Here is a 21062-nt window from a genome sequence, read left to right as displayed (position 1 = left end):
ATAACGTGGGTGCGATAGTTGATCCTGATGCTATCCGCAGTGGCGGTAATACGGTGATCAGCGACCTATAACGTGGGTACGATAGTTGATCCTGATGCTATCCGCAGTGGCAGTAATACGGTGATCAGCGACCTATAACGTGGGTGCGATAGTTGACCCTGATGCTATCCGCAGTGGCAGTAATACGATGATCAGCGACCTATAACGTGGGTGCGATAGGTGATGCTGATGCTATCCGCAGTGGCAGTAATACGGTGATCAGCGACCTATAACGTGGGTGCGATAGTTGATCCTGATGCTATCCGCAGTGGCAGTAATACGGTGATCAGCGACCTATAACGTGGGTGTGATAGTTGACCCTGATGCTATCCGCAGTGGCAGTAATACGGTGATCAGCGACCTATAATGTGGGTGTGATAGTTGACCCTGATGCTATCCGCAGTGGCGGTAATACGGTGATCAGCGACCTATAACGTGGGTGCGATAGTTGACCCTGATGCTATCCGCAGTGGCGGTAATACGGTGATCAGCGACCTATAACGTGGGTGCGATAGTTGACCCTGATGCTATCCGCAGTGGCAGTAATACGGTGATCAGCGACCTATAACGTGGGTGCGATAGTTGACCCTGATGCTCTCCGCAGTGGCAGTAATATGGTGATCAGTGAACAATACTGTACACTGACACTGTACTAATGGCATTGTCTGGGTGTCAGGGGGCAATCAAAGGGTTAAATGTGCTAATCTAACGTGTGTGTAAAATGTGCTTTCATCTACAATGTGTCACAGTGTCTGTCTTATCTCTTCTGGGACCAAAAAGGGTCCATGAAGAGGAGAAGCAGCTAGATCCCGTGTTTACTAACATAGGCTCATGACTGCTTCTCCAATCATTGCAGGAGACCAGCAGGGTGCCGGGCAAAGTCATTGGCTGGGACCCGCTAATGAACTGTTCCTGCATGGAATGGCAGCGGGGTCAGCGAGGGGGTACGCACATGTGCGCTTTGAACCCGCAAGTATTGAGCACCTTACAGGAGTCGCTACTCGTCCGCAATACATTGTGGATGGGAGGTCACCAACTAGTTAAATGAACGACTCCTGACATTTAGGGGCCAATCATAAATACTTTGCTTAGCAATTCCCCCAGTGAAAGTCCCTGTACATTCCACCTGTGTGAATGGGGGTACAAACATAATTGTATCAGACTGCTGAGCTGATCGAATGTTCTTCATTGATTTACAATGGCAATAAAATATCACATAGAAGTGATTGGAGGTTCTATACAGCTGCAGATCACTTTTTCAGCATATGAAGGGCCCCCTCCCACCACCAGTCCTGGGCTCTTCAGTTCCACCAGGGACCCTGGGACCACTGTAAGCGGTCAGCTGCACACAGTGGAGAAGGAGGAACATCCATTCCTCCAGCTCCTCTGTGCTGAATGAAGCCAGAAATGACAAGGATTTCATCTCTTCCTGTGTTGGTTCGGTGTTTACCCGGCCCATACACCCGGGATGCAGCTCATCAAACACATTTCTCATTGATCGGCTGCTTGGATGGATCAGGGGTGTTTAAGACTTAAATCTCTTAATAAAGAGGACCTGTCGCTGTCCAAGCTAACAGATGGGATGTTGGTAAACATCATGCAATTCTACATGTAAGTCCAGCACACGTATGTAAACAGCAGTTGCATGAAACATGTGAGGTATCGCAGCGAATGTCAGAGTGAGAGCAATAATTCCAGTTTACTGTAAAACAATAATTTCCTTTGATCATCAGCTCCATCTAGAGACCACAATGGGGTATGAGTCCTGAAAATACCTCACTGAATACAAATATTACAGTACTGTATTATGGCCACTAGATGGAGCCAAGGAAATCAGTGTGAGATAAAATACACCCAATATTCATCACTGCTGGGTGAATGTCGCTCACATTCGTTCCATTAATGATTTTTAAAAAATAGACTACAAAATCTCCCACCACAAAATGTACTCAGCCAATCACTGAGTTCTTCTCCTGCCATCAATGGCCAACCTGGTCCCACACTTCATCCATGTCTTTGGGGGCCTCTCATCTCCTTATGAACTGTTTCTTCCATGATGAAGATCAGCCATGGAGTATATCTGAGGTGTATATCAGGGTGTGCTTCTTCCCCACATGAGAGCTGGGATGTCCAGCAACATTCATCTAGAAGACATTTCCCGCACTCAAGGCACTAATACACCTCCAGGGTTGTGTGGGACCCCTGATGTACAAGAAGACAGGACTTCAGTGAGGAACATTTCCCTCACTCAGGACAGGAAAGTGGATTCTCAACCGTGTGAGATCTCTGATGTCTGGAAAGACGGGACTTCACTGAAAAACATTTCCCACACTCAGGACAGGAATACGGCTTTTCCACCTTGTGAGATCTTTATTGTATGACAAGTTCTGATTTTTTTACAATTTCCCACACTCACTTGTAAGTAGCCTCCTCCCCTGTGTGAGACCTCTGATGATGTTTGTAAAGAGTGAACTTCTGTGAAAAACATTTCCCGCACTCAGAACAGGAGTATGGCTTTTTACCCGTGTGAGACCTCAAATGTATGACAAGTTCTGATTTTCGTATAAAACATTTGCTGCACTCAGAACAGGAATACGGCTTCTCCCCTGTGTGAGATCTCTTATGTTTGTAAAGACTGGAATGCGTTGTAAAACATTTCCCACACTGTGGACAGGAATATAGCTTCTCCCCAGTGTGAGACCTCTGATGTACGGCAAGTTCTGATTTTTGTACAAAACATTTCCCACACTCAGTACATGAATATGGCTTCTCGCCTACATGCAATCTCAGATGTCTGGAAAGATGTGACTTGTATGAAAAACACTTCCCGCACTCAGGACAGGAATACGGCTTCTCCCCCGTGTGAGATCTCTGATGACTGTAAAGAATGAACTTTTGTGCAAAACATTTCCCGCACTCAGAACAGGAATATGGCTTCTCACCTGTGTGAGACCTTTCATGTTTGACAAGATCTGATTTTTGTGCAAAACATTTCCCGCACTCAGGACATGAATATGGCTTCTCACCCACATGCAATCTCTGATGTCTGGAAAGATGTGACTTGTCTGAAAAACATTTCCCACACTCAGGACAGGAATACGGCTTCTCCCCTGTGTGAGATCTTTTATGCACATTAAGATAGGATTTATAACAGAAACCCTTCCCGCACTCAGTACAGGAGAACCTCTTCCCTGTTGGAAGGCCGGCCCGGTCCCGTACAGTCTGAGGTTCCTCAGGATACGAGGAATCTGATGGTCCATCTACACTGGGTGGTGCCGGATGGACATTGGAGGGAGCCGGGTTTTCTCCTGGACTATACTGTGTGATGTCCTCATCTTCTACTTTCCAGTCTGGAGACAAAGTGAGACAATCCTCGGAGGTTTTCCTCATCTCCCGGCCATGGACTAAAATACAAAGACAAAGAGGATTACTAGACAGGAGCTGATTGGTTCCCCCAAACCAGGACTCCACCCACATCAGGCAAGATGGGGAACACAGCACAGGAAAGTGACCAGGGGATTACAGGCTGATATCACCCAGTCCCCGCCCTACTCTGGACCAATCAGTGAGCAGTATGGGTGGAGGAATGGATTTAGTGTTCATGACCCACCTGTGCTGATCTCTGTAGGAGTGTCCTCCTCTATAAATGTCCCCGTTATTCCATCCTCCTCCATAGACTGCTGATCATCCCTCACATACGCCTCTTCTTCTTCTGATTTCACCTCAAATTCTATATCGATTGGATCTCCACTCTAAATCAAGGAAATGTATTATCTGTAAAAAAAACTCACATAAAAATATCCACACATCATCTCCACAAGTCCATGTTCTAGATGCTCCATCCCACCAACCTTGTAATGATGAGGGATGGTGTGACCTTCCTGTGTGGAATCCCGGGAATACAGAGGACGGGGACATCTCTCTGGTGGGTTCCCATGACTGGATCCATCTGTAGGAAACACACACACTGACTGAATCCATTGTTTCTATGTGTTTATCAGATGATGGGGGATCTAGGTGGATCCTCCGTACTGCTCTCTCCTTTACAATAAAGTCTCCTCTTACCCGGTGATGTGAGGGGCGGCTGATTGTCCATCATGACGTCCTTGTAGAGATCCTTGTGTCCTTCTAAATACTCCCACTCCTCCATGGAGAAATAGACAGTGACACCCTGACACCTTATAGGAACCTGACACACACAATGATACAGTCACCATCCAGACACATCCCTTGTCTGTTACTGGAGAATGTCCCAGAATTCCCGGCACCGCTCACCTCTCCTGTCAGCAGCTCAGTGATCTCTCTGGTGACTTCTAGAATCTTCTTCTTCTTTCTCTCTTCTATCAGGGAGGGAGGTGGAGGCAATGTGATGTCATATGATCTCCAGACTTCACAGGAGGAAAACTCTACATCTGAACACAAATAGTCACATCAAATGATATTCCCAGAATGCTCCTCACCTCTCCATTCAGGTCTCCATTTTATTGAAGCCCCACTTCAGGCTGAGATATATAGCGCATCCAAGAGACCAAGCCGGGGTCACTACACAGAAAATCAATCCAAGGAAACAACAGGCAGGACGAGGAATAGCAAGAAGGAGCTGAGAGACAAATGAGAATATTGCTCAGCCAATGGGAGATGATCTCAGCATGACTTCCATCATGAAGGAGATGAGGGGGAGGGGAGGAAGTCACTGAAGGTGACCATAGATCCATGGAAATTCAGCTGGTTCAGCAGGGATCGCTCACATTTCCATCCATGTGTGGCCACTGCCGGATAAAAGCCACTCCCCCAGCGGCTGCAGCCAATAGCTTCAGTGCTGATCCGTGTATTCTGAGAGCGGAGGAGTCCCCCCATTGTCAGAATACAAGAGTGCAGCGGGGAGGATTCCCCCATCCACCTCCAATGTGTGGATGGGGGAATCACTTCAGGTTTTATGGTCATCCCGCTGGCTGAACGATAAAACTGAACCATGTAGGCCAGCTTTGGGAGCAAATATATTATCATCAACTCCTCCCCCTGAAGGGGTTCATCTACGTATTACCTCCTCTGCTGCCAGATCCAGGAATTTCTCCTCTTTACTTCCTTATTTATGTAACTTCCTGTCTGTACCTGACATCAATTCCTGTCTTCCATAGAAGCTTGATTTTGCAGTAACATTGATTGCAGATTTGGTCGTGTAGAACATCTGGTATATGGATACAAAGCCCCCCAGCGGAGAGTGATTGAAGTAGATGCAAAGTGGAAGCGGAGGAGGTAATCTGTATATGAATCCCTTCAGGGGGATAAGTTGATCTTTGCCCTAACACAATGGACGCCGTCCTCCACTCACTCTGATGGGAATACATTAGACCTTGTTTTCTCCCATCTTTGCACTCCCTACAACCTCACAAACACCCCCTTTCCTCTCTCTGATCACAATCTCATCACCTTCACAGTCTCCTCGTCTTCAAACACCTATCCCTCCAAGCAGCAAACAATTACCCGCAGAAACCTTCACAACTTGAACCCGGCTCCTTTCCACTCTGCAACTGACCTCCTCTATGACAGAATCTCTGCCCTGTCCTGCCCTGACCTGGCCACTGCTGTCTACAACAGTTCACTGTCATCCACACTGGACTCACTTTTTCCTCTATCAACATGAAGCATCAGGCCACGACCGTTACATCCGTGGCAGACTGACCACACCAGACATCTTAAACGACATAGTTATGCGCTGGAGCGATTGTGGTGTAAAACCAAATCCCAGCAAGCATTCACCCGATATAAATCTGCTTTCTTCACATACAATTCCTCCCTCCATGCTGCCAAACAAGCCTACTTTGTCACTCTTATTAATACCTTGTCATCCAGTCCTCATCGTCTCTTCTCTACTTTTAACTCTCTACTTTCTCCACCTCCACCCAGTACCTCACTCACTGCTCATGAGATTGCAAATCATTTCAAAAACAAGATTGATGCAATTCGTAGGGGCATCACCACTGCACAGACATCCATCCCACTTACCTTATACTAAACCTCCCTCAACACTTTCCTCTTCTGACCTCGCTACTACCGAAGAGGTCACTAAGGTTTCCTCAGAAGCCCGTCTCACCACCTGCCCCCTGGATCCTGTCCCCTCACAACTACTACAGTCACCCTCTTCTTCCATCCTACGCCCCCTCACTCACATCTTCAACCTCTCCCTCTCTACTGGTGCCTTCCCCTCCCCTCTAAAGCATGCGCACATCACTCCCATACTTAACAAGCCCTCCCTGGACCCCACCAACCTGAACAACTTAAGACCCATCTCCCTGCTGCCATTTACCTCTAAACTCCTAGAACGCTTAGTCTACAATCACCTGAGCTCCTCCCACCTCACTGACAACAACCTTCTTCACCCTTTACAGTCTGGCTTTCGCTCTCTACACTCCACTAAAACTGCCCTACTAAAACTCACTAATGATCTACTAACTGCTAAAACCAATGGCCACTACTCCATACTCATCCCAACCAATGGCCACTACTCCGTACTCATCCCAACCAATGGCCACTACTCCGTACTCATCCCAACCAATGGCCACTACTCCGTACTCATCCCAACCAATAGCTGCTACTCCGTACTAATCCCAACCAATAGCCGCTACTCCGTACTCATCCCAACCAATGGCCATTTCTCCATACTCATCCCAACCAATGGTCACTACTGCATACTCATCCCAACCAATGGTCACTACTGCATACTCATTCCAACCAATGGCCACTACTCCATACTAATCCCAGCCAATGGCCACTACTCCATACTCATCCCAGCCAATGGCCACTACTCCATACTCATCCCAGCCAATGGCCACTACTCCATACTCATCCCAACCAATGGCCACTACTCCGTACTCATCCCAACCAATGGCCACTACTCCGTACTCATCCCAACCAATGGCCACTACTCCGTACACATCCCAACCAATAGCTGCTACTCTGTACTAATCCCAACCAATAGCCGCTACTCCGTACTAATCCCAACCAATGGCCATTTCTCCATACTCATCCCAACCAATGGTCACTACTGCATACTCATCCCAACCAATGGTCACTACTGCATACTCATCCCAACCAATGGCCACTACTCCATACTAATCCCAGCCAATGGCCACTACTCCATACTCATCCCAGCCAATGGCCACTACTCTATACTCATCCCAACCAATGGCCACTACTCCATACTCTTACTACTTGACCTCTCCGTGGCCTTTGATACTGTTGACCATCCCCTCCTCCTCAAAAAACTCCTCTTTTGGCCTCCAAGACTCTGCATTCTCCTGGTTCTCCGCCTACCTATTGCAGCGCTCCTTCAGCATTACTTATAGCTCCTCATATATATATATATATATATATATATATATATATATATATATTTATATCTCCACTCCCTCTCTCTGTAGGGGTCCCTCAATGTTCTGTCCTTGGACCCCTTCTCTTCTCCATCTACACCTCCCTTGGTCACTTGATAAACTCCCATGGCTTTAAGTACCATCTCTATGTTGATGACACACAAATCTATCTTTCTACCTCTCACCTCACCCCTTCAGTCTCCTCCTCACCTCACCCCTTCAGTCTCCTCCTCACCTCACCCCTTCAGTCTCCTCTCGCATTACTAACCTACTAACTGACATATCGGCATGAAAATTATGATACAATTGGTGCTGCGCTCCCACACTTGTACTTATATAAATAATTACATCAAAATGAGGTTTCAGTGACACCCCTAGTGAATCCTCCTGAGTGTAATTATCACAAACCCAATTCTTCATATTATTATACAATCTTATACAGTGATGTTTGATAAACCATATGAAATAAAATATAAATGTGCAAAACACATAAAAACACAATACATAAACCCACTTGTGTCCCTAAACAGGGTGAAATCACAAGCCGGTACTAAACCACACGTGATAAAACACTTGGCATAAATGAATGCCCAAAGGTACAGTGGAAATAGACTGACAAATGGCACTATTGTGCCTATAGAAACAACCAATAGGACGGTCAGGATAAATTATCCCTGACTATAGGACAATCTACAAGGACTATAATGAATCCTTCAACATAAATGTTTGACCACCACTCTACAAGTTCCCACACGTACCAAGGTGTAAACTGCCGTGCTCCAGTCCCCAAACTTGGGACTATACTGCTATATAAATAGATAGAGACGTGGTGACATCACTTCCGGCAGAAGGGCCATCTTGATACACCCATAGGAGTACACCCAGGAGTTCATATGAGGATCTGTGAGCATTGTTTTCTCATAACACATGTGAGTGAGCATTTATAGAATTCTTTTACATCAATAAATGAAACAATATCACATGATGGAAGGATTCTTCTTGTTTTATAAACACTGATGAGGAAGCTGAGGTACAAGTAGATCATATGAAAACCATCCGGATATCAGGAGAGGTGATACCTGTAAGTTCTGAGGGGGACACCACCACTGTTTGTGATACCGAATCTGACGTGGAGGATTGAGCGGTTGGCTGTGCTTAATAGCAGAAAAGCACTTTAACCCTGTGGGGTCACTTCATGAAGGTGAGGGGGGCAATCTTACCGGTGAAGGATTACACTTTTTGTTCATCTGCCAGATTTCTATTGATGGCTGGAGGTTTCTATATATCCAGCCTTATTGAAGATTACACACGTGGACAATTATGTTTTTGTTTATATAATTGGTGGCACGTGTTTTGTGGACTTTTTTATAAATTGATTTAAGTTATGTGTTTTTTTTATTTTTTGCTATTTATATAGCAGTATAGTCCCAAGTTTGGGGACTGGAGCACGGCAATTTACACTTTGGTACATGTGGGCACTTGTTGAGTGGTGGTCACACATTAATGTTGAAGGATTCATTATAGTCCTTGTAGATTGTCCTATAGACAGGGTCCATTTATCCTGACCGTCCTATTGGTTGTTTCTATAGGCACAATAGTGCCATTTGTCATTCCACTGCACCTTTGGGCATTCACTTCTGCCAAGTGTTTTATCACGTGTGGTTTAGTACCGGTTTGTGATTTCACCCTGTTTAGGGACACAAGTGGGTTTTTGTATTGTGTTTTTATGTGTTTTGCACATTTATATTTTATTTCATATGGTTTATCAAACATCACTGTATAAGATTGTATAATAATATGAAGAATTGGGTTTGTGATAATTACACTCAGGAGGATTCACTAGGGGTGTCACTGAAACCTCATTTTGATGTAATTATTTATATAAGTACAAGTGTGGGAGAGCAGCACCAATTTTGTTATAATTTTGATCCCATTCTATCCAGGTGTATAGCCAGGTAGCAGCAACCCATTCCTAGAACAATAGTTTATTCCGGGTAGCACAGATGGTTCACCATTGTTTTTCATCAGACATTTCGGCATGTATGTCCCTCCACTTCCTCAAACTCAATCTTTCCAAAACTGAGCTCTTAGTATTCCCCCAGCCCGTGCCCCTCCCCTGACTTCTCCATTAAGATCAATAATACAATCATCAGTCCCTCCCCTCATGCCAGGGTACTAGGTGTAATCCTAGACTCCAATCTGTCCTTTCACCCCCAATTCCAATCACTGTCCAAATCTTGTAGACTTCACCTCCACAACATCTCCAAGATACGCCCGTTCCTAACCTCGGAAACCACTAAGCAACTTATTCACTCCCTTGTTATATCTCACCTTGACTATTGTAACTCCCTCCTCATTGGCCGACCTCATCGCAGGCTATCCCCTCTTCAGTCTATCATGAACGCTGCTGCCAGACTCATCCACCTTACTAACCGTTCTGTATCTGCCAATCCCTCCACTGGCCTCCACTCAGTGTCCTCCACCTCTCTCTGCCAATCCCTCCACTGACCTCCACTCAGTGTCCTCCACCCCTCTCTACCAATCCCTCCACTGGCCTCCACTCAGTGTCCTCCACTCCTCTCTGCCAATCCCTCCACTGGCCTCCATTCAGTGTCCTCCACCCCTCTCTTCCAATCCCTCCACTGGTCTCCATTCAGTGTCCTCCACCCCTCTCTGATAATCCCTCCACTGGCCTCCATTCAGTGTCTTCCACCCCTCTCTACCAATCCCTCCACTGGCCTCCACTCAGTGTCCTCCACCCCTCTCTGCCAATCCCTCCACTGGCCTCCATTCAGTGTCCTCCACCCCTCTCTGCCAATCCCTCCACTGGCCTCCACTCAGTGTCCTCCACCCCTCTCTGCCAATCCCTCCACTGGCCTCCACTCACTGTCCTCCACCCCTCTCTGCCAATCCCTCCACTGGCTTCCCATTGGCCAACAAATAAAATTCAAAACATTAACAATAACATATAAAGCCATTTATAACTGCCCCAAATTACATCACCGATCTTTTCTCCAAATATCACCCAAACTGTCCTCTCGACCTCCTGCTGTCTAGATCCCTTGTCTCCTCCTCCCATGCTTGTCCCCAGGACTTCTCCAGAGCCTTCCCAATCCTCTGGAATTCTCTACCCCAATCTATTTGACTATCGCCTACTCTGTTCACTTTTAGGCGATCCCTGAAAACCAATCTCTTCAGGGAAGCCTATCCTGCCCTCAGCTAATAATGGAATCTTCTATTCCTCCTACCAGTCCATCCCCCACAGTTATTACCTTTTGTATCACTAGCCCCTCCCTCCTAGATTGTAAGCTCCTGGAAGCAGGGCCCTCCTAACCCTCTTGTATTGAACTGTATTGTTGCTGTATTGTCTCCCGTTATATTGTAAAGCGCTGAGCAAACTGTTGGTGCCATAAATCCTGTATAATAATATAAAATAATCATTTCTAATACAGTGAGGAACAGAAGTATTTGAACACCCTGTGATTTTGCAAGTTCTCCCACTTAGAAATCATGGAGGGGTCTGAAATTCACATTGTAGGTGCATTCCCACTCTGAGAGACAGAATTAAAAAAAATTCAGGAGATCACATTGTATGATTTGTAAAGAATGTATTTGTCTCGCACGGCTGAACAGAAGTATTTGAACCCCTGAGAAGATCCGTGTTAATATTTGGTGCAGAAGCCTTTGTCTGCAATTACAGAGGTCAGACGTTTCCTGTAGTCCCTGACCAGGTTTGCACTGCAACAGGGATTTTGGCCGACTCCTCCACACAGATCTCCTCTAGATCTGTCAGGTTTCGGGGCTGTTGCTGAGCAACACAGAGTTTCAGCTCCCTCCAAAGATGTTCTATTGGATTTAGGTCTGGAGACTGGCTAGGCCACTCCAGAACCTTGATATGCTTCTTCCGGAGCCATTCCTTGGTTCTCCTGGCTGTGTGCTTCAGGTCGTTGTCATGTTGGAAGACCCAGCCACGACCCATCATCAATGCGCTGACTGAGGGAAGGAGGTTGTTGCTGAAAATCTCACAATAAATGGCCTCATTCATCCTCTCCTTAATACAGTGCAGTCATCCTGTCCCCTTCGCAGAAAAGCGCCCCCAAAGCATGATGTTACCACCCCCATGCTTCACAGTAGGGATGGTGTTCTTGGGATGCAACTTATCCTTCTTTTTCCTTCAAACACGACGAGTGAAGTTTAGACCAAAAAGTTCTACTTTGGTCTCATCTGACCACATGACTTTCTCCCATGCCTCCTCTGGATCATCCAGATGGTCATTGGCAAACTTCAGATGGGCCTGGACATGTGATGACTTGAGCAGGGGAACCTTCAGACGGGCCTGGACATGTGATGACTGGAGCAGGGGAACCTTCCGTGCAATGCATGATTGGAAACCATGACGGCGTAGTGTTCTACCGACAGTGACCTGTGAAACTGTGGTCCCAGCTCTCTTCATGTCATTGACCAGCTCCTCCCTTGTAGTTCTGGGCTGATTCCTCACCTTTCTTATCATCAGTGATACCCCACGAGGGGACATCTTGCATGGAGCCCCAGTCCGAAGGAGACTGACAGTCGTCTTTAGACTCTTCCACTTTCTAACAATTGCTCCAACAGTTGATCTATTTTCACCAAGCTGCTTGGCAATTGCCCCGTAGCCCTTTCCAGCCTTGTAGAGGTCCACAATTTTGTTTCTGGTGTCTTTTGATATCTCTTTGGTCTTGCCCATGGTAGTAGTTGGCGTCTGACTGACTGTGGGGTGGACAGGTGTCTTTAAAGAGCTCAGACAGGTGCTACTAAGTTAGATGAATGAGTGGAGTAGAGGTGGACTTTATAAAGGCGCAGTAACAGGTCTTTGAGATCCAGAATTCTTGCTGTTTCTTAGGTGTTCAAATACTTCTGTTCAGCAGTGCAAGACAAATACATTCTTTACAAATCATACAATGGGATCTCCTGAATTTTTTTTTTTCAGTTCTGTCTCTCAGAGTGGGAATGCACCTACAATGTGAATTTCAGACCCCTCCATGATGGAGAAGTGGGAGAACTTGCAAAATGGCAGGGTGTTCAAATACTTCTGTTCCTCACTGTATATCTTGCTCCCAAAGCTGGCCTACATGGTTCAGTTTTATCATTCAGCCAGCAGGATGAGTGAACATACTGAAGTGATTCCCCCATCCACACATTGTAGGTAGATGGGGGAATCCTCCCCGCTGCACTCTTGTATTCTGACAATGGGGGGACTCCTCCGCTCTCAGAATACACAGATCAGCACTGACGCTATTGGCTGCAGCCGCTGGGGGAGTGGATTTTATCCGGAAGTGGCCACAAATGGATGGATATTTCAGCGATCCCTGCTGAACCAGCTGAATTTCCATGGATCTATGGTCACCTTCAGTGACTTCCTCCCCTCCCCCTCATCTCCTTCATGATGGAAGTCATGCTGAGATCATCTCCCATTGGCTGAGCAATATTCTCATTTGTCTCTCAGCTCCTTCTTGCTATTCCTCGTCCTGCCTGTTGTTTCCTTGGATTGATTTTCTGTGTAGTGACCCCGGCTTGGTCTCTTGGATGCGCTATATATCTCAGTCTGAAGTGGGTATTTAATAAAATGGAGACCTGAATGGAGAGGTGAGGAGGATTCTGGGAATATCATTTGATGTGACTATTTGTGTTCAGATGTAGAGTTTTCCTCCTGTGAAGTCTGGAGATCATATGACATCACATTGCCTCCACCTCCCTCCCTGATAGAAGAGAGAAAGAAGAAGAAGATTCTAGAAGTCACCAGAGAGATCACTGAGCTGCTGACAGGAGAGGTGAGCGGTGCCGGGAATTCTGGGACATTCTCCAGTAACAGACAAGGGATGTGTCTGGATGGTGACTGTATCATTGTGTGTGTCAGGTTCCTATAAGGTGTCAGGGTGTCACTGTCTATTTCTCCATGGAGGAGTGGGAGTATTTAGAAGGACACAAGGATCTCTACAAGGACGTCATGATGGACAATCAGCCGCCCCTCACATCACCGGGTAAGAGGAGACTTTATTGTAAAGGAGAGAGCAGTACGGAGGATCCACCTAGATCCCCCATCATCTGATAAACACATAGAAACAATGGATTCAGTCAGTGTGTGTGTTTCCTACAGATGGATCCAGTCATGGGAACCCACCAGAGAGATGTCCCCGTCCTCTGTATTCCCGGGATTCCACACAGGAAGGTCACACCATCCCTCACCATCATCAGGTAGATGATGACAATTATTGGTAGTTGTGATTTATACACAGCATGTTTGTTACAATGAATGTTTTATTATATCTTTCAGAGTGGAATCCTCGGGGATGATAATATTGATGTTAAAGAAGAGTATAAAGAGGAGGATGAGGAGTATGGAGTGATGGAGGAGTTTTCAGAAGGACACAAGGACATGATGGAGCCACCTAATACCAGGAACCCACCAGAGAGATGTCCCCGTCCTCTGTATTCCCGGGATTCCACACAAGAAGGTCACACCATCCCTCACTGTTACAAGGTTGGTGGGATGGAGAATCTAGAGCATGGCTTCATAGAGACAATGTGTGGAGTTTTTATGTGATGTAACAATATTAACGCTTATGTCTTACAGATGATATTTTCTTTCCTTCTCTTGGTTTAGGTTGAAGATCTGATAGATATAAAAGTTGAGGGTAAAGCAGAAGAAGAAGAGGCGTATGTGAGGGATGATCAGCAGTCTATGGAGGAGGATGGAATAACGGGGACATTTATAGAGGAGGACACTCCTACAGAGATCAGCACAGGTGGGTCATGAACACTAAATCCATTCCTCCACCCATACTGCTCACTGATTGGTCCAGAGTAGGGCGGGGACTGGGTGATATCAGCCTGTAATCCCCTGGTCACTTTCCTGAGCTGTGTTCCCCGTCCTGTATTCCTGGATTTCTCTCGGATAATCTTCCTTCTCTGTGCTGCAGACACAATTTATGTCTCTAGACTGGATTTATGGAGGTTCTGGGGTTCAGCTGGCAGAAATATGTTGATTTCAGCATAGATGTTAAGATATCTGGAACCTGTTCTGTGTGTCTTCTTCCTCATACCCCGGTACAATCTCTGACAGTACATTTCTCCCAGGGTTCCTTGCTCTGTTATCTGCTGGCTGTGCCGGGTGGAGGGATATGTCTGTAGTGTCTCAGACCCAAGTCACTGAGTGCAGTCTCAGGAGATGGGAGGCAGCGGTGTGGGACCTCTGCAACTTGTCTACAGGAAACATTTAATCTTCCACTGAATACTGAATACCAATATTATGAGTCCTGACCCTTACACTGTATAATTTATATTGTACATTACATACTCCTGACCCCTGCTCTATATACTCTATGTTGTACATTACATCCTCCTGACCCCTGCACTATATACTCTATGTTGTACATTACAGAAAGTGATAATGAGGGAGGAGTCAATACCCCAATGATGGTGGTCTTCAGGATCAGTCCAGTCTTCATCTTGGTTGTTCTCCCCCATCCTCACTCTCTGACCTCTGGTGGGGCTCAGCCCCGCTGTTCTTCATGACTAAATCATGGACTAAATAAGGAAGTGCAGTACTTCTTGTGTTGGGAAGATGGCGATGAGTGATAGAGGGGGTGGGGACCCTCGTCCTATAATCCCCTCATCACTGTCCCTCCTATAAAAGACAGTTCTGGTTGTTTCCTCACTCTCTGACTAAGGTCCATGAATAAAGAAATGACCTGGTAGGAGATCAGAGGAGCCATTTCCTAGTTCCCTTGAGGGTGGAATTGTAAGCTCCTCAGAGACCAAGTTGCCTGATGTGGGCGGAGTCCTGGTTTGGGGGAACCAATCAGCTCCTGTCTAGTAATCCTCTTTGTATTTTAGTCCATGGCCGGGAGATGGGGAAAACCTCCGAGGATTGTCTCACTTTGTCTCCAGAATGGAAAGTAGAAGATGAGGACATCACACAGTATAGTCCAGGAGAAAACCCGGCTCCCTCCAATGTCCATCCGGCACCACCCAGTGTAGATGGACCATCGGATTCCTTGTATCCTGAGGAACCTCAGACTGTGCGGGACTGGGCCGGACTTCCAACAGGGAAGAAGTTTTCCTGTACTAAGTGTGGGAAGGGTTTCCATTATAGATCCCGTCTTAATGAGCATAATAGATCTCACACGGGGGAGAAGCCGTATTCCTGTCCAGAGTGTGGGAAATGTTTTTCAGTGAAGTTTCATCTTTACAGACATGAAAGATCTCACACAGGGGAGAAGCCATATTCCTGTCCTGAGTGTGGGAAATGTTTCCCCTATAAATCAAATCTTAATGTGCATAAAAGTACTCACACAGGGGAGAAGCCGTATTCCTGTCCTGAGTGTGGGAAATGTTTTGCACAAAAATCAGACCTTGTCAAACATGAAAGGTCTCACACAGGTGAGAAGCCGCATTCCTGTCCTGAGTGCGGGAAATGTTTTTCACAGAAGTCCAATCTTTACAAACATCAGAGATCTCACACAGGGGAGAAGCCATATTCCTGTTCTGAGTGTGGAAAGTGTTTTTCAGTGAAGTCCAGTCTTTACACACATCAAAGATCTCACGCGGGAGAAGCCGTATTCCTGTTTTGAGTGCAGGATATTATTTCAATGAAGTCCAGTCTTTACCAGCATCTGAGATCTCATAGAGGTGAGAAGCCTTATTCCTGTCCTTAGTGTGGGAAAAGTTTTTCACAGAAGTCCAGTCCTTACACACATCAGAGATCTCACACGGTGGAAAAGCCGTATTCCTATCCTGAGTGTGGGAAATGTTTTTCACTGAAGTCCGATTATTATATACATCAGAGAACTCACACGGGGGAGAAGCCGTATTCCTGTCCTGAATGCGGGAAATGTTTTTCACAGAAGTCCAATCTTTACAAACATCAGAGATCTCACACAGGGGAGAAGCCGTATTCCTGTCCTAAGTGAGGGAAATGTTCCTCACTGAAGTCCTGTCTTCCTGTACATCAGGGGTCCCACACAACCCTGGAGGTGTATTAGTGCCTTGAGTGCGGGAAATGTCTTCTAGATGAATGTTGCTGGACATCCCAGCTCTCATGTGGGGAAGAAGCACACCCTGATATACACCTCAGATATACTCCATGGCTGATCTTCATCATGGAAGAAACAGTTGATAAGGAGATGAGAGGCCCCCAAAGACATGGATGAAGTGCAGTAAATGTCGGGGTGCAGAGTGGTCAGTAGATCCTGGAAATGAAGGACACAACTTCAGCCCTTCTTGGGTGTCGGAGTTGCGTTTCCTGATAATGATATAGCGGGTTACAGAGCTAGAAGCCGGGAGAGCCCAGATCTCGTTATCGGGGAACTTTACACAGACAACAAGAACTTCTGAAGTTGATGTCCTTCATTTCAAGGCTCTACAGAACAGTGGTGACCCCGAAGCGTCTCTCTGTCTTCAGTCCATCCTTCTCCCATCCCCCAACAGGAGGGAAGGAGAACTCCGCCCCAAACTAGGGGGGAACTTTCCTCTCATTATTTCCCTTGGCTTCTGTGTGGGTTTGGGTGGTTGGAGGAGTGCGGCACGAGAGGGAACACAGCTTGTTGTTCTATGTCTACATATGGGGTCTGGGTAGAGGGGATCCACCAGAAAATATTTCTACTCTTTGATTTTGTGCAAATCGTTTCTGTTTTCACTTTGAAGGGCGATATTATGTGGTTTGTAAAAGGGATTGGCCCAATAGATACCACCCCACTTAGAGAATAGATGGACTAATATGACCAGCATTCATTCAGCCATGTCACATGTTGGGATCTTTTCTACAATACTTTGTTATAATAATGGAACACGTTATGTATTGTATTGTACACCAATAATAATGACTCCGCCCCCACATTCCAGACAAGGGATCTTCCTGACCAATCTGATTCCTTCCTTTGTTATTTCCTGATTCTATGATTACAATCTTGTTAGAAGTAAAACTATAATAAAGAATTTATTGAGTGAAAAGAATTGTGTGTGTCGGGGCCACGATGGGGATCTTTGGGGCCCAAACATTTCTCACAGAAGACACTTTACAAGCCTTTACAGGTCATCCAGTTTCTGGTTCACCATAAATAATGGCCCAGAGTGCAGGGGTCAGGAGACTACTTCATACAGCCCTGCAAACAACGTGCAGTGGTCAGGAGTTACATCCCAGAGTACAGAGTGTAGTGGTCAGGAGTATGTGATTTCCATCCCAGAGTACAGAGTGCAGTGGTCAGGAGTATGTGATTTCCATCCCAGAGTACAGAGTGTAGTGGTCAGGAGTATGTGATTTCCATCCCAGAGTACAGAGTGCAGTGGTCAGGAGTATGTGATTTCCATCCCAGAGTACAGAGTGCAGTGGTCAGGAGTATGTGATTTACATCCCATATTACAGAGTGTAGTGGTTAGGAGTATGTGATTTACATCCCAGAGTACAGAGTGTAGTGGTCAGGAGTATGTGATTTCCATCCCAGAGTATAGAGTGTAGTGGTCAGGAGTATGTGATTTACATCCCAGAGTACAGAATGTAGTGGTCAGGAGTATGTGATTTCCATCCCAGAGTATAGAGTGTAGTGGTCAGGAGTATGTGATTTCCATCCCAGAGTGCAGTGGTCAGGAGTATGTGATTTCCATCCCAGAGTACAGAGTGTAGTGGTCAGAAGTATGTGATTTCCATCCCAGAATACAGAATGTAGTGGTCAGGAGTATATGATATACAGAGTGAAGTAGTCAGATGTAGTATGTGATGTACAGCGCACAGTGGGTAAGATCATGTCTTATACAGCCTCAGCAAAAAGAGTGCATTGGTCAGGAGCATGTCGCATACAGCCCATCATACAGAGTGCAGTGGGCAGGAGCATATAATATACAGCTCTGTGTACAGAGTGCAGTGGTCATGAGTATATCTTAGGTCTTTGTACAGAGTACACTGGTCAGGAACAGGTCATATACAGCTCTGTGTAGAGTGCAGTGGTAAGGAGTATATCATATACAGCTCTGTGTACAGAGTGTAGTGGTCAGGTTTATATCTTAGGCCTGTGTACAGAGTGCAGTATTCAGGAGTATATCATATACAGTCCTATGTACAGAGTGCAGTGGTCAGGATTATATCTTAGGCCTGTGTACAGAGCGCAGTGGTCAGGAGTATGTCATATACTGCCCAGCATGCATAGTACATTGGTCAGGATTTTGTGATATACAGTCCTCTGTGCAGCAACCCCCCCGATACTCCCTTGAGCCCCATCCTGATCCAGCGATGTGCACAAGATCCTTGGCAGTCTGGGGATTCTCCCTCCTCATTGGCTGAGACAGAAGCAGGGGCCATTGTTTGTTTTAAAAGAAACACAATGTTGTCTTTACAATAGCTTTAAGTCTCATTTACTAATGGACACGACACCCTCTGACACCCACAGACCATAGACAAAGCAAAAGTGACAAATAAATGTGACAGCAAATAACCAACCCAACAACCTGACTATAATACACTGTGTACAAATGGAGGGAAGCTGACATACACCGGGCAGACCCAGGACTGGGACTGGGAATCAGGGGAGCAGAGATGGGGGAACAGGATGCAGGAAACCAGAATCAGGGAAAAGTATACAAGATACAGGATCCAGCAGGGAAGAGGCTCACAGGCAGACCACTGAGGCACTGATGAAAACTACGGGGGGATTATATACCTTCCCAGCAGCCAGCATCAGGTGGCAATGTCTCCTCTCTACTTCCTCCCAACTCACCTCTCACCCAGAGCTTCCGGTCTGTACCTGACATCCCTTCCCATCTGTACCTGACATCACTTCCCGTCTGTACCTGACATCACTTCCTGTCTGGATAGAAGGGAGATCACCACCTGGTGGAACTCAGAGGAACTGCAGCTCTAAGAAATGTCTCATAGTTTGAACCTTGTTGTTGTTTCCAAGTGTTCTCCAATGTTCATGTCCATGTCTGGCAGGTTCCAGGACTCTTCAGAGTGGCAGTGAGGTGATGACTCCGGAACACTCTCTGGGTTCCATCACCAGGCACTGCAATTATACCCGACTGCTGGGAGCCGGCATCTCCTTTCCTACAGTGAAAGTATAATTCTGACATCAGCAGAGAGGCAGCGGGAGGGTGGTACCACCACTGACCACCAATGCTGGGCTGGGGGTACACTTTGTTCTCACGGACACCAACAATGGGGCTTATTTTATCTCACTGACACCAACAATGGGGCTTATTTTATCTCACTGACACCAACAATGGGGCTTATTTTTATCTCACTGACACCAATGATGGATGTCAAGGAAATCATGCCCATGGTGACTGGCTAACTGGAGTGAGATCCTTGATTGGTGGAGAAGGAATGAGGGTGGAGCTTTCTCTGAATTCTCATCTGTTGACAATTGATGGACTGATCTGAATTCTGTGTGAAATATATCTGGTTGTTAATGATTGGCCGGAAATCAGGCGGTCACACCCCTAACCGATGACTCCTCATCTGTCGGCAGGTTTCCCCACTGACAGCTGAATGTCCACAAAAGAATTGTCAGCAATTACAAATTGTGGAAAACCCCTCAGAATGTCTCTGAGAAGAAATGATATTTTATCTTCTCTCCAACTCAGACTATATTTGTCTTAGACATAAGAGGCCCAAAATCCCGAGTCCCTGTCAGGTCTGAGCTCCAGCCGGATACAATCACCTTCTCCACTCACAAAGTTTGCTTTTGTAAATGAAGTGAGTACAGAATTGAGGAAAGCGAGGACACCCGGCAACAATGGGATTCTGTCCTATCTCCTGCACCCGGAGCAAATGAACAACATGTACCAGCCTTCCCAGCCCCATCAATGTACACTGTGGAGGCATCTTGTATGTAGACTCTGGATTCAACAAACCAGCAGCCTGGCCATTCAGGAACGTACCATTGTTCAGCTCTGGGGGGGGGAAACAAACATCTCTCATGGAAAGGAGCTCTGGGGAGTCAACAGACCAATCTTTCATCTATACATATGTTTCCATCTCTCCACATCACTCCATTCTTTTTCTGGACAAAACCATTATAAATATCAGCGACAGATTTACAAATCTAGGATTTTACAATGAGAACACAATGTCACAAGGGATCTATAAAAGAATTTATCCGGACACAAGATCCCATTGTAAGAAAGGAATTCTGAATATGAACAGCGACTGTTATGTGGGATCCCATTATATTCAGTGCGGGGAAATGTATCTTTTATATTTTACTGAAACCTTAGATAATAAATGACATTTATGTTCCAGAAATTAACTTTACTGTGTTTTTAACTGAAATTGTACCTTTCATAAATCATTGCACTAATATTGTGTAAAATAATAAAAATCATAAAACATCAGAACTACTAACAATTTATCCTCTAGTGTGTCCTGGAGGCAGGCATGGGAGGAGGAGACCAGGGAACTAGAGAGAAGGAGGTCTTGTGAGGAGCGGAGTGTGCGTGTTGGGCGGTACTTGGATATTAGGTCAGTGATGTAGTTCGGGGCAGTATGGTGGACAGCTTTGTATGTCAGTGTAAGAATTTTGAATTTCATCCGTTGTGCAATCAGAAGCCAGTGGAGGGATTGGCAGAGGGGGGTGGCGGAAACGGAGCGGTTGGAAAGGTGAATGAGTCTGGCAGCCGTGTTCAGGA

The 21062-nt window shown here is 46.0% G+C and overlaps 1 protein-coding gene across 1 annotated transcript in view; it reads right to left on the bottom strand.

The window, feature by feature from the left end:
* The window catches only part of LOC149450557 (uncharacterized), a 122922-nt gene that overhangs the window by 20048 nt on the left and 81812 nt on the right, over positions 1-21062 (bottom strand). The window contains exons 5-6 of the mRNA XM_089691751.1: positions 2456-3258; positions 1490-1541 (exon numbers count right to left, since the gene is read on the bottom strand). Of these exons, the coding sequence (XP_089547877.1) occupies positions 1490-1541; positions 2456-3258 (855 nt within the window). The remainder of the gene's footprint in view (positions 1-1489; positions 1542-2455; positions 3259-21062) is intronic.

Source organism: Staurois parvus, unplaced genomic scaffold (assembly GCF_062004578.1).
Source record: "Staurois parvus isolate SC_StPar_1 unplaced genomic scaffold, SC_StPar_1.0 ptg000571l, whole genome shotgun sequence".
Taxonomy (NCBI): domain Eukaryota; kingdom Metazoa; phylum Chordata; class Amphibia; order Anura; family Ranidae; genus Staurois; species Staurois parvus.
Note: the sequence above shows the minus strand (reverse complement) of the source record. Positions and strands in the feature narration are given on the sequence as shown.